Source organism: Stigmatopora nigra, chromosome 20, assembly GCF_051989575.1.
Source record: "Stigmatopora nigra isolate UIUO_SnigA chromosome 20, RoL_Snig_1.1, whole genome shotgun sequence".
Lineage (NCBI taxonomy): Eukaryota > Metazoa > Chordata > Actinopteri > Syngnathiformes > Syngnathidae > Stigmatopora > Stigmatopora nigra.
The window spans coordinates 8,423,344-8,437,261 of NC_135527.1; the positions used below are offsets into that span (position 1 = coordinate 8,423,344).

At 46.2% G+C, this 13,918-nt stretch overlaps 1 protein-coding gene and 1 long non-coding RNA gene across 13 annotated transcripts in view; one reads left to right on the plus strand and one right to left on the minus strand.

Moving 5' to 3' along the window:
* LOC144213197 (uncharacterized) overlaps nucleotides 1-13,918 on the minus strand; it is a 112,600-nt gene that overhangs the window by 21,559 nt on the left and 77,123 nt on the right. The gene's annotated exons all lie outside the window — the stretch shown is intronic.
* Nucleotides 109-13,739, plus strand: LOC144213204 (serine/threonine-protein kinase MARK2-like). 12 transcript variants are annotated; one of them, XM_077741508.1, is made up of 22 exons: nucleotides 109-300; nucleotides 379-1,410; nucleotides 3,301-3,462; nucleotides 3,995-4,048; nucleotides 4,908-4,956; nucleotides 5,021-5,086; nucleotides 5,156-5,226; nucleotides 5,289-5,345; nucleotides 5,953-6,189; nucleotides 6,654-6,773; nucleotides 6,851-6,968; nucleotides 7,042-7,154; nucleotides 7,225-7,263; nucleotides 7,419-7,476; nucleotides 7,558-7,709; nucleotides 7,802-7,896; nucleotides 8,211-8,342; nucleotides 8,748-9,017; nucleotides 10,469-10,495; nucleotides 11,439-11,477; nucleotides 11,884-11,996; nucleotides 12,071-13,739. In XM_077741508.1, exons 2-22 carry the CDS (start codon nucleotides 1,360-1,362, stop codon nucleotides 12,412-12,414), a joined length of 2,367 nt encoding a protein of 788 aa, XP_077597634.1. In that variant the 5' UTR covers nucleotides 109-300; nucleotides 379-1,359; the 3' UTR covers nucleotides 12,415-13,739. The 12 variants fall into 12 exon arrangements, with proteins under 12 accessions (XP_077597634.1, XP_077597633.1, XP_077597635.1 ...); XM_077741507.1 differs by having other exon boundaries at nucleotides 109-1,410; XM_077741509.1 differs by having other exon boundaries at nucleotides 109-1,410; nucleotides 11,442-11,477.

Consider the following 13,918-nt stretch of genomic DNA (forward strand, 5'->3'; position numbering starts at 1 on the left):
CTATTATTTTGTCTTGATGTAATTACAAAACGTCCCCGCAGAGGGCGACAAATCCCATTTTTAACTGCACTTTGATTTCATTCATTTATAGGTTTGCATAAAACAAGTATGGATGCCAATGAGGATGAAAGACGTGCAATCGTGTGGATGTAACATTTCAACAAGAGTTTCAGATGATGCTGAATGTCTCCCCCTTCCTGCCTCCCACTCTTCCTCCTCCTCCTCTCCCTCCCTCCCTCTCCGGCGGCTGTCGGTGTTGGTGGTGCAAGCAAGCAGCCATGTTGCCTCCAGCTTGTTCCGGTACGAAAAAGGCTATCCGCCGTATTTGAACCACATTTGGACGCAGCTTGACAACCCCACACGCTTTTTCCTCCCCAGTGCTCGAACCCAGGACGTCTCGGTCTGCTGTCGCCATGAACTGGACCGCTTGATTCCTGAACTTGGAGGCTAAAATCTGTGGAAGGAACGTCGTCATTGCTGTTTATCGGCCGCGCCGCAGTGCAGTGCGCTCCTGGCGGACGACCTTATTATCCCCGTGAAGGCGAAAAAGACGCCAGGTTTGTGGATTTTGGACTTTCGGTGGCACCAGCCACCTCCTCCTCTTCTCCTCCTCCTCCTTCCCCGCCTCCTCCTCCTCCGCTGGAGCGCTAGCGGCTAACCCAGTTAGCTCCGCCTTGACGGGAAAGTCGGGCTAGCTCCATGGGCTAAAAAAAAACCCAAAGAAGGAAAGGAAATATCGGCTGAAAACGTCGCCATTTCGGGGCTATGTTAGCTTTTTGCTATCTACCGACTTTATCCTCGTTATTCCCCAGCCCGGATAGCTCACCGGGGAAGATTGCTCGCTGTGAGTTGGCAAGGTCGGGTACGAGACCTCCTCATCGGGAATAACTTTTGGCCTCAAGACTTTTTACGGGGCATTTTTTGCTCTTTTTTCCTCCCCAACTCATAAGGAAGTTGAACTTAAGAAGAGACCCCAAAAAAGCAACGCTGATAAATGACTCGGAAGCTAACACACAGCGGACGTTTGTCGTCGCGTCACCGAGTTGAACCTTGTCTTGTTTATGCACCCTCCCGTTCGCCAACTTTGGATTCCTTCGTCGCTACCGACGCCACCGAATGGTTCCGATAGAGGCCTTTTCTAACCTAAATTCTTCCCAAATCGTCGAGCGATATGAGACGCACGACTGATGCTTGCTAGCTAAATGCTAGCCGCCGATGTGGGGATCCAACTTGTTGCTTCACGGGCCGTGTTCCGAGCACTTGGGCTCTTAGGCCTAGCTTGAATGTCCAAAAAACAGTAAAAAGTCCGACTTTCGGGCAGCCTTTTTTTCTTGTTGTTGCAAAGGACGACCATCCAACATGTCAACAAGGACCCCATTGGTGCAAGTCATTGAAAATTCTTCTGGCCAGGTAAGATTTGCTTATTATTGTCTACCAAAAATACCATTCAAATGTAAAATAAGCCCCCCCTCAACGTATTTTCTGACACTGACAGCTATAGACGTCCAATTCAGGATAGCCATAAGATAAATATTGTATTTTAATCACATTTTTCTGCCCCTTAAAATCACTACACAATTTATGTATTTATATATTGATTTCTGCTCCTAATTTTGCTCAAATGCTACCATTCTATACTAATATATTGTATTATTGTAACGTGAGCGACCATCTCGTAAATAAGCCATGTATAGAAAGGAATCAGGTCTCAGAATACACCAAGGACACAAGCTGTTTTTGTGTGTGTGTGATGTAACGTAAACCCTAAAAGTGGACTCCACAAATGCAGATATTTTTAACCCATGTTGAGCGGACTGGCCTTACTTTAACCCGCGTTATATTGTAACAACCCAACAAAACCATTTAGGCAAACAACATTTTTTTTGTCCCAAAATTAGCTGCAATTAATGTCAAAAAATTGTAAACCAATTTTTTTCCACTTTTGATACGTTGCTATTTTTCAGGACCTTCCCCCAAAGTCTTTTTTAATCAAAATAAGACGACCCTGGTGATTTTATAGACCCGGACTTTTCCCGTTTCCGGTGCCAGGCCTCCCGTGGCGGCTGCTGTTTTGGCTAGCAAAACAGTTGTCGAGTTCAAATGAGCTCAGCCGTTGACTATTTGCTGCGCGTGTGTGAGGAAGTACAGTATTTCCTGTTTTACCGTGTGTTTTACCCTCTGAGACCGACCCAGCACGAAATACGAGTCTTCCCTTGACGTCACCCTTTACTGTTGGAGGTGTAGAAGGGGGCGTGGCCACTGTCTCTTTATCACGGCCACGCCTCTAAACCCGTTCATTGACAGGGAATTTAGCCCGAGTAAAACGCATGGTCGTTTAACTCCATTCGGTTGCCGACGGGCGTCCAATCCTTTTTGATTGGTCGCCGTCACTCCCACTCCGAATGTCTCGAACGTCCATCCAAATTTGGAAGGCCCACCACTTCTCTCCACTACGCTTTTTTGCGCTTCTGCCGCGAAATGAGTCATCGGCAACGTAGAATCTGCTCGGTTGCTAGGCAGAAAATAAACGTCGGCGACAGGGGGGCTTAGCAACAGAGACACGCGCCTTCAGATTCATGTTCGCACGCTAGCGCTTTCCTTCAGGCACGTTTTGCGTTTCACTCGCCCGCAATGACACTTTAATTGAACCGTTAATCGCCATGTGAACAGGTGATGACGTCGCCACGGCGACGGCGAAACAAGCCTTTCCGGTTGGGTGTCGTCGTGGTAGGTGTGGCGGCACGTCGTCCACCTGTTTATTTGTTTTTTTTCCCTCCAGACTTCCCAGTCTGCCATTTGGGCCTCGTCAGTCGCCATGGAAACAAAGTCATGGCGATCCGTTGTCATTTTATTTTTGGATTGGTCGGCCAAATAGCCGCATCGGGTTTGCCATTGCGTCCAATGATACTTTTCCAGTGTTGTTTTGAGGTTGATTTTATCATTTAAAGCCAGTCAATAAGAAACTTCCTTGCATTTGAACCCCCTGATTGGCTCCTAAGGGTTTTCTTCACAACTCGCTGTACTTTACTCGCACCAAACTGACACCAGGCGTAACACCCGCATGCTAAAGTTCACCGCTAGTCTTCGAGTCCCTTATCGCCAACATAGAGCACTGTCAAAATAAAACTAGCCATTGCTAGCCATTGCTAGCCATTGCTAGCCATTGCTTAGCCATTGCTAGCCCTTGCTAGCTATCATGCCGCTAATGAAACCAAATTGAAATTGCCATGGCAACCTTTGAGCTCACTTTTCCCCCCCGTTCACATGACCCACATGACCTTGTGTTTTGTCATCCCTCAGGAGTCCAAGTCGTCGGGGCGCTTCAGCAGCTCGGCGCGATGTCGGAACTCCACCGCCACCGACGAGCAGCCGCACATCGGCAACTACCGTCTTCTCAAGACCATCGGCAAGGGCAACTTCGCCAAAGTCAAACTGGCTCGCCACGTCCTCACCGGGAAAGAGGTAGACTCAGCCCCCTCTCCCTGTCCCTTTTAACCGATTGGACGCCTGTTCCAAGGCTGAAAATAGAGAATCTGTAGCATTTTTTTTTAGCTCCACTCTGTTTGACCCCAGAGTCGCCAGGGGGAAAAAGCCAAAAGTGTGCCTCTCTTTGGCCTGAACGAGCCAGTTCATTGGTCGGGAGGCACGTGGGCGGGGCCTGTCAATGTACAACACTCTATATACAAAAAACAAGGGCATTTATTGAAGAAAATAATTTATTGTCTGGCAAATCCCGGACCAAAAAACACAAATCTCCCCCCTCCCCCCCAAGTCAACCCACTCCCCCCTTCTATTTTGGACTCGCTTTCACCCCCCCCCCCCTCTTTTCATAGCACGCCGTTGACCCTCGGCCCCCGTTATGCAAACGCCGCCTGCCGCCATGACGTGTTCTCAAAATAAATAATAAAAAAAATTGTCTTTCTCGCCAACTGGCTGCTTTTTCTCTACTGAGCAACTTACTCTATTATTTATTAATTTTTTTCTTCCCTGCTAGGTGGCTGTGAAAATCATAGATAAGACTCAGCTCAACTCCTCCAGTTTGCAGAAGGTGGGTCCAACAAAATTGCACATTCACCCACTCACAAAAGGAAAAAAAACAACAAATGTCCTCATTGACCTTTGCTCTCTTCTTTTTCAATCCGACTCTTCCTTTTTTTTTTTGCTCTACTGAAACGCTGCCGTTTTCAGCGCGTTTTAATTACAGGAAATAAGCTGCAATTACTTCCTTTGATGGTGGATAGGGTGGGGTTTGTCGGCGTGCGCGAACAAATACAAACGCACCAGCGCGGATTGACTCGCCGCATAAAGTTCACCCTCTCATTCGCGCAAAAAAAAAGATCGGCGTATTTAAAGAGTATAGCGGAGGGAAAAAAAAGATTTAGGGAGGATCCATAGAGGCGGAACAAACAAAAAGAGTCATAAGTTAGTGCACGGGTTTAGTAACTGAAAGATAAGAAGAGGGATGATAGGTCGGATAAGGGTGTGGTCGGTAAAGGTGGTAAAAGTACACATACAAGCTAACGGCTAAGTTGTTTTGCAATGGGTGTCCAATCCATTTGAAGTGGGAGGGATGGCTCAAAATAGTTTTATTGACATGTGGATAAACTTAGCTAACAGCACCCTAGCGCAGGATAGCGGCTTTGTGCCGTATATGGCAGAAAAAGTTCATTTAAAGGAAAAAAACACATGCTAAAGGCTAGCTTGAAGGTGTCCAATCTATTTAAACTGGGAGGGATGGCAGAAAATCAGTTAAGGTGCCCAAGCCTCCCATTTCAAATAAATTGGACTTTTGCTAGTAGTGGTTAGCAGATGGATGAACTGAGCTAACAGCATGCTAGTACAGGATTTAGTTTCGTTTTTAATCCAAAACTGTGTTTCTAACATGATTGTTTATGCTAATTTGCTAGCTCTTCCGCGAAGTGAGGATCATGAAGATGTTGAACCACCCCAACATAGGTAAGTACACACAAAAATGGCATTCCCCTGGATGTCCGTCTCATGACTCCTCCCCCTTTTTCAGTGAAACTCTTTGAGGTGATCGAGACCGAGAAGACTCTGTACTTGGTGATGGAGTACGCCAGTGGCGGTAAGACTGGATGAAATTCGGCCCAATCCGGCGCCGGAATGGAACCCTCATTATCGCTTATCTGCTTAGGCGAGGTTTTCGATTACTTGGTGGCTCACGGGAGGATGAAGGAGAAGGAAGCCCGTGCCAAATTCCGACAGGTGTGACCGCGGCGGAAAACCTGTCGGATAGCTTTTTCTGATGAAATTATCTTTCTATGTAGATTGTGTCAGCGGTGCAGTATTGCCATCAAAAGTGTATCGTACACCGAGACCTCAAGGTGAGTTTATTTCTTTGGCCCAATCAAATTTGGTTGCCGGGCAGATTTCTTGATCCCAGCGCCAGAAAAATGCCCAACAAAAAACAGAGTAGAATTTTTTTTTGACTGAAATCGGCTCGCAGAAGGTAGGAAAATATTTAGAGCAGTGAAAAGGACAATGCACCTGTTGCTAGGCAACCGGGGCCCACTCACTCGGCAACCGTCGCCGTGGAGTCGGTCGGCCGGCCTCGCCGACTCGTTTGGCTAAAGTATGTGTGTTAAAGTGGCGGCCCGGGGGCCAAATCTGGCCCGGGAAAGTCAATCATGATGGCAGACTTTCTGTTTTAGGATTAAATTAAAATGAAGAGTACAGTAAATTTCCTCATTTTGCCCCTTTTTAAATCAATCATTGCCAATTTTTATCAAATGTTTGTGTTTTTAGTTCAAAAATCATTTTGTAAAATCTAAAAATATATTTTAAAAAAGCTCAAATAAGGATAAATGTGTATTAAAAAAATCCTGATTTCCCCTTTTTAAATCAATAATTGTCATTTTTTAATCCATTTTTTTCTGTGTTTTTAGTTCAAAAATTGTCAAATCTAAAAATAGAAATGAATCCCATTCACAGGCGGAGAACTTGCTCCTGGACGCCGACATGAACATCAAGATCGCAGATTTCGGCTTCAGCAACGAGTTCACTCTAGGCAACAAGCTGGATACGTTCTGCGGTTCGCCGCCGTACGCCGCGCCCGAACTCTTCCAGGGGAAAAAGTACGATGGACCGGAGGTGGATGTATGGAGCCTGGGCGTCATCCTCTACACACTAGTCAGCGGCTCGCTGCCATTCGACGGGCAAAATCTCAAGGTTGGTACCAAACAACCATTCGTGTCTGGAGCCAAAAGCGGGCGTCGAGCCACATGGCTGTGACGCACAGGCGCATTTTGGTGTGGGCGGGCCGATAGCCAATGTGATGTCGGTATTGTCCTCCCCCGTAAAGGATTAGATTACATAACTTTATTCATCCCGTATTTGGGAATTTTCACTTTCACAGTAGCAAGAGGGTAAGAATACAGACACAGCAAAATATATTATAGACATAAATAGGTCATAAACAACTTGATAAATACATACATATATACCGTATTTTCACTACTATAAGGCGCATCGCATTTTAAGGCGCACAGTCTATTTTGGAGAAAATGTAAGACTTTTAAGTGCGCCTTATAGTCGTGAAAATACGGTACATAAATATAAATAAGCGTGTTGCTACGGTTCTGAAAGTTAGTTGTCTCTGACCGCCGCCTAACCCTAAGCCCCGCCTCCCGCAGGAGCTGAGAGAGCGCGTTCTACGTGGCAAATACAGAATCCCCTTCTACATGTCCACCGACTGCGAGAACCTGCTGAAGAAATTCCTAATCCTGAACCCCTCTAAAAGAGGAAGCCTAGAGGTTAGCCAAGCCGCCGAACTGTCCATCTTCTTCATCCTCATACTCATTCTCATCCTCGTCTCCTCGGTTGACGGTAGGGTTTATCTTCCCAGCAGCAGATCATGAGGGATAGATGGTTGAACTTAGGACACGAGGACGAAGAACTAAAGCCCTACATTGAACCACAGCCAGATTACAAAGACCCCAGGAGGACAGGTGGGTGGGACCCCCAACAGAACCTCCATTTTTCTTTCTTACCCAATCATAACATAAACAATTCTCTTTGCAGAAATCATGCTCCAGATGGGATTCTCTCAAGAGGAGCTCCAGGACTCTCTGGTGAATCAGAAGTACAACGACGTCATGGCCACCTACCTGCTCCTGGACTACAGGAACTCCGAGGTACTACAACCACACCCCGTCCACTTCCGCCGTACGCCCGACTGACTCTCTGCTCTCTTTCCCGCACCAGCTGGAGGAGAGTGGCATCAAACCCCGACCCGCAAGCGACGTAAGCATCCTAAATATCCCCTCCCTACCGCACAAGGTACAACGGGAACTATCACTAGCTAATGATGTCTTAGCATGGAGCTAGCTTCTTCCCGAGTGTTGACAAGCCCCGCCCCCACTCCCCAAACCCCGCCTCACGGTTCTTTCCCATCTCAGGTGCAGCGAAGCGTGTCCTCCAATCAGAAGGCTCAAAGCCGTAGAGCTACCGAGCAGGGTAAGACACAGGAAGGACGCTAGCGACGCGCTACCGGGAAACGAACATTGCCAAACAACAATCTCTCCTGTCCTCTTACAGGCTCCTCCTACTCCAAAAGGGGCGGGCAAACAGATAACCGGGCCACTGGGGAAGATTCCGGGAGGAAAGGTTCCTCGGGCAGCTCCTCCACAAAGGTCTCAGCCAGCCCCTTGGCGTCGTCAGACCGCAAGAAGAGCGCCACGCCCTCCACCGTGAGTCACCTTTTCGCCATGGGTCCAAAAGATCAAGTTACTCATTAAACCCCCCGACTAAAATGTTTTTTTTCTTCCGCCTGGGGTTTCAGAATAGCATCTTGTCCACCGGTACCGGCCGGAGTCGGAATTCTCCCCTGACGGAGCGAGCCACACTGGGCCAGAGTATCCAAAATGGCAAAGACAGGTAAAGGAGGTGGTTCGGGCCCAATTCCCCAAATAGAAGCCATTGCTAAATTTTCCCTCAACATTAGCATTTTTGGCCATTAATGCTTTTCATTGGGTCTATGTTCCAAACCTCACATGGCTTTGCCCCGCCCCCTTCTTCCCATCATCATTTAACAACAACTGTTCAAATTTGTCAGTTTATCATGATTTATTTTGAATTGTATCCCTTCATTCCACATGTATTTAATTTCTAACCCATCCCACCTCTAACCATGTGCTTACCCCACCGTCCCAAACACCATCCTCCTGTCCTCACCGTGTCAAACCCCCCAGCCTAAACACTCCGGGTTCCCGCGCCTCCACCGCCTCGGCCTCGGCCGTCCTGTCCTCGCGTCCCCGCCACCACAAGTCCCTGTCTTCCTCCAATCATCCATGCCCCTCTGACCTGCATGCACCACGACCCAGGCAAGTCTCATCTAACACCATCTCTACCAAACTACGGCCTACGAGCCACATCCGGCCCACCGACGTTCCATTTTTTTTCTTCCTCTAGTTGGCGCCCTCTCTTGGGCAGTAGCTCTGTCTAATCTTAATTGCTTTTTTGTGTTTGTGCTGTTTTTGTGTCTTTATCTAAATGACATTTTTATATTTCTTAATACACTCCTTTACTTACTTTACTTTATACTTTTGACTTTAATGATGAGTGATGAGTATGTTAATACTTTAGTCCTTTTTTTCTGTTTCATATGTACTGTTAACAAAGGCACTTTTTTATATGTATCCTATCTTATGCTGACCCTGTTGTAGCCTGTCGTGGAACTGCGACTAGTGGCCCACCAGGCTTATAATTTTTTTCTCTTCCCACTGCAGTGTCCCACCACAACGGGCCCCCGGCGCCTCCCCCTCGGCCCACAACATCAGCAGCAGCGCGGCGGCGACGGACCGCACCAATTTCTCCCGCGGGGTGGTCATCCGCAGCACCTTCCACGCGGGACAACAGCGGGGGGCCCGGGACCAACAGGGCTCTGCCTACCCCGGCGGACCCGCCTCGCCATCCCTCTCGCACGGCAACAGCCAGGCCCGGCGGACGCACGGCGCCACCGGCATTTTCAGCAAGTTCACGTCCAAGTTTGTACGCAGGTGAGCGAAACACAAAAAGAACCCAAAAACCCGAGCTGAATCGGACCCCCCAAGGCGGCCCCAAAACCGTATTTTTTGGCCTTTTGAGGTTTCAGACTGAGCAGAAAATAACTAGGTTTATGTTACATGTCATTTCATGTGCTCATTTCCTACGAGAAACCACCTAGCGTAATTTAGCGGCCAGTGTGGGCGGCGCCCATCAACTCGTCCCCCGCCGGTCCCGCCCGAGTCAAAATGGCAAACATTGAAATTTATTATCTCTCTCTCTCTCGCGGGAGTTGTTTTGAAAATGGCTGTCTCATATTGCTATTCCCTGCTAACTGCTAATGTTGCTAATTCAATTTGGCTAACATGTCAACAAACCAGCAAAATTCCAGTTAGCTTCAAATGGAAATTAAAAAAGAAACAACAACTAATATAATAATAGTAGTAATAGTAGTAGTAGTAGTAGTAGTAGTAGTAGTAGTAGTACTAGTAGTAGTAGTAGTAGTAGTACTAATAGTAGTAGTAGTAGTAGTACTAATAGTAGTAGTAGTAGTACTAATAGTAGTAGTAGTAGTAGTACTAATAGTAGTAGTAGTAGTAGTACTAATAGTAGTAGTAGTAGTAGTACTAATAGTAGTAGTAGTAGTAGTACTAATAGTAGTAGTAGTAGTAGTACTAATAGTAGTAGTAGTAGTAGTACTAATAGTAGTAGTAGTAGTAGTACTAATAGTAGTAGTAGTAGTAGTACTAATAGTAGTAGTAGTAGTAGTACTAATAGTAGTAGTAGTAGTAGTAGTACTAATAGTAGTAGTAGTAGTAGTAGTAGTACTAATAGTAGTAGTAGTAGTAGTAGTAGTACTAATAGTAGTAGTAGTAGTAGTACTAATAGTAGTAGTAGTAGTAGTAGTAGTAGTACTAATAGTAGTAGTAGTAGTAGTAGTAGTACTAATAGTAGTAGTAGTAGTAGTAGTAGTACTAATAGTAGTAGTAGTAGTAGTAGTAGTACTAATAGTAGTAGTAGTAGTAGTAGTAGTAGTAGTAGTAGTAGTAGTACTAATAGTAGTAGTAGTAGTAGTTGTAGTAATAATAATAATAAATTTAGGGCTCCAATTGGTATACAACTAAAATATAATCACTGGTTAAAGTATGTTTTGTCAGATTTACCAACATATAACAAAATAGCCAATTTATAGTTTTCGGTTTTTACTCTTAATCATACATTTGCGCATCTTTAAAGCTTTTTAAGGCATTTTTTTAACATTCCTAGATGTCCAAATTTGACTGTTTAGTGTCCATTTATTTGTCCATGGGTTGTCTTTTCAAATATCTCAAATGTCAGGCTTTTTTGTTAAATTTTCCATTTTATTATGGCAACTCATTGTAAACTTAGCCACGCGGCTATGCTAGCTGTAGCTAGAACCCACTTTGACAGCTTGCGTGTCTCCCTCTTTGTTTTTTTTTTATAGAAATCTGTCGTTCAGGTTTCCCAGAAGGTAGGCCAACACCCCCCTTAAACGTAAACTCCAAAGCCTTGATGCCGTCCTTCCGTTATTTTCCCCTCCATATTTATTTGACACATTTTGACATATTTTTCTCCCCTTTTTTTGGTGTTTTGTGTCGCAATCTTCCTCTTCTTTTTCCACCTTTTCTGTGGTTGCGCCCTTTTTATTTGATTTTCTCAACCGTCTGGACTGTTTTTTTTTTCAGTTGTGTTTGGATTGGACACTTTTTTATTTTGGTTTTCATTTTTTTTGGGGGGGTGGGGTCTTCACGCCAACTAATGCCCCTTCCTCACCCGCCACGCTCGCCGGCTGACTTGCTCACTCGCCTTACTCGCCACCATCACCTCCACCACAGCTCGGCCCTTTAACACCTCCAGCCCCGTTTTTCTCCCGTCAACGGGCGTCCAATCGCTATCTCTTGGGATTTTTCAATTCACAAAATAATCATTTGCAATTTGATGTCTGTTTCTACTTAAAAAAAAAAAAACATAAGTTTGCTCTATTTTGGCTATTTTGCTAGCTCGTTTGACATTAGCGTCCAGTCCATTTAGCAGCAAAACACCCCCCAAAAAAAATGTTAGTGGCAAGGATGGAGACGGTTGGCGGAGGGATGGGGCTTTTTCAATTTTTTTTATTTTCATTTTCCTACTCTTTCCACAGTAAAGTTGCCATTCGGAAAAGTTCTTACCAGTTAATGCATTGCGAGGTATACCTCTAACGCCAACTGGTGGTCAGAACGTGTCACTGCAGTCTTGTCTTCATTGTCCTGTTGTCTTAACGTCTGTGCCAAAAAAGTAACCTCCATCCTTAATGACGGCCTAATAATGTGCTCGGGTTCGTTTTTTTTTTTTTTTTGGCCAGTTGTGGCTTGGGAAAGGGGGCGGGGCCAGCAGGCCAGGCGGAAAAAACTAAACTTGTGTTGATTTTTCCCGAGGAGCCCGTTTGAGGGAGAGGGTCGGGAAGAAGGGAGCAGGTGAGATCCGAAACAAAAACAAAGCACAACCTCCGCCTAAAAAAAAAAGCCACAATCACAATCAGTAGAGTGGAGACGTAACCTAGATGGCGGACAGGTGTCAAACCCGTGGCCCTGGGGTCTACTCTGAACAAAAAAATATCTATTGAGTTCAGGACCGCCATGGTTGCCAAATTGCTACATGGGCCCCCGCCCCCCGTGTTTGACACCCTCTGCCTTAGATGCTGCTGTGGGAATTAATCGGGTGAAGGTGCTAACGGGCAGACCAATCAAATCGGGAGCGAGTGCTGGTGTGGAGGTGACCCCGCATGCTTGAGGGGGGGCGGGAAAATGGCCGACTTCCAAAAGCGCCAAGTCAACCCTCAGTCTTCTCTAACCCTAGTTTCATCTTCCCCCAAAAACTCAGGTCCATGCTGAGTGGCCACACCGACAAATCTGAGAAGACATCCGGCGGCGTCCTGTCGTCGTCCTCCAACAACGACGAAAACAACTCCTCGCCAGGATCCGGTGGGAACACGGGTAAGTACACACATGGACGTTTTGGGCCTTAAAACCAGCCATGGTCCTCACTTGGGTTTCTGTCAATCAACCAGGAGGCGTGGCTCTAGCGGCGCCAGGCCAGAAGGAGGCGGCTAAACCCCGCTCGCTACGTTTCACCTGGTCCATGAAGACCACGTCGTCCATGGAGCCCACGGAGATGATGCGCGAGATCCGCAAAGTGCTGGACTCCAACAGCTGCGATTACGAGCTACGCGAGCGCTACATGCTACTGTGCATGTCGGGTAACCCGGCGCGTGACGACTTTGTCCAATGGGAGATGGAGGTATGCAAGCTGCCCCGCCTCTCCCTCAACGGCGTGCGATTCAAACGCATCTCGGGCACGTCCATGGCCTTCAAGAACATTGCCTCCAAGATCGCTAACGAGCTCAAGCTGTGAGCCTATCTCGATGGAGGAAGAGGAACAAGGGGGAGGAGCTTCTCGGGGGTAAGGGGCGGGGCTAGTCTTTTAGCACCTGTGCCGACGATTGACGTCCAATCTCCCATATTGGATGTTCGTCGCCGTCATTGGCAGCTAGTAAGCTAACAAAAACTTTATTGACATTTATTGCTTTTTCTGCATGGTCAACTTGTCGCCGCCATTTTTTTTCGGAACGCAGCCCCCCACGAAGACTGGACTTTTTTTCCCAAAAAAAGGTCGGAGCGGACTCCCGAGCGTGCCCGCCGGGTGTCTTTTCTCCGATTCTAAAGCCCCACCCCCTCACCCCAAGCTCCGCCCCACGAATCCGTCATTTTCTCTTGTCAGGTCAGTTGGACTGGACGGTAAATCCCCAAAACAAAATGCGTATTCTCGTTTTTACAGCTTTTCTTTGGAGTTCTTTTTTTTTTTTAACACACTCGTGCACTGGAAAAGGCGGGGTTAATCCCGCGTTTCGAAGCCCAAGGCGTGGCCTAAATCAGAAGGGGAGGGGTGTCTCGCGTTATAGCGGACTTTTATAGTGCGCTCAATTCTACGTTGCCATAAAATAAATCAAAAAATTCTCACCCGCTTATTAATATTCCCCCAAAAATTACTCTGTATTGTTTTCCACACTAGGTAAGCAAACCTGAACTGTTATTTTTCACCCAAATATTTTTTGACTGCCAATTTGGGACAGTTACCCTCTGACGCAAGATGGCCGTCAACCAGAACATTTTAATTTGTCGTTCTAGTTTCTCGTAAGCGTGATCGGTTCCAGGCGTGCGTTTTTTTTTTCAAATCCCGACTGCCTTTCGACTTTGTGCAAATTCCCAACAGGATGACGGAAAGAGCCGTGCGTGGCTTTGGAGCCGCAAAGCATCAAAACCCACACAAACACTGGGACGACGCTGAGACACTGTCCTTTATTTGAATTCCTGTTTTGAGTTGTTCCAGTCAGTTTTTTTCTCGCCAACTTGATCTTTGTATTAAGGTGCTGGGTATCGTCTTCTAATGATTAATTAATTATTCTGGCTGTTGCTGTTATATTATCTCTTTCAGGGTTATTTGATTTGATCTCGCATTTATATTATTATTATTTTTTGGTCGCAACATTGCTGTAATTTACCTTGATTTTTTTTCTTGCCCCTTTTTCCTTTTCAAAATGTGTTTTTGAGCAAAAGTGTAACTGTAGTGGTGGGTTTTGGGGAGTCAGGGAGGGGGCGGGGTCTATTCACATCATCTTTTTTGTGCAAAAATTCAATGAAAACTTAACAATGATAGTAATAAAAACAATGATATCATGATCACGTCACCTGGAATGCCATCCCCTTCCATTTTGTCATTCATTTTTCACCAATACCAGGTTTGCGGAGGGTGCTGGAGCCAATCTGTGTCCACCCAAGGAGACAAAAGGACCACCAATCACCTATCTGGGGACATATTTTAACATATGACCACCCCAGAGTGGCTTAAATGCTCATTT

Bases quoted from the DNA above. Each gene is read 5' to 3' on its own strand.
- LOC144213204 (XM_077741507.1), top strand. From the start codon at position 1,360: ATGTCAACAAGGACCCCATTGGTGCAAGTCATTGAAAATTCTTCTGGC. The intron at 6,190-6,653 runs GTTGGTACCAAA...CGCCTCCCGCAG, and splicing joins TCGACGGGCAAAATCTCAAG to GAGCTGAGAGAGCGCGTTCT. The intron at 8,343-8,747 runs GCAAGTCTCATC...TTCCCACTGCAG, and splicing joins CTGCATGCACCACGACCCAG to TGTCCCACCACAACGGGCCC.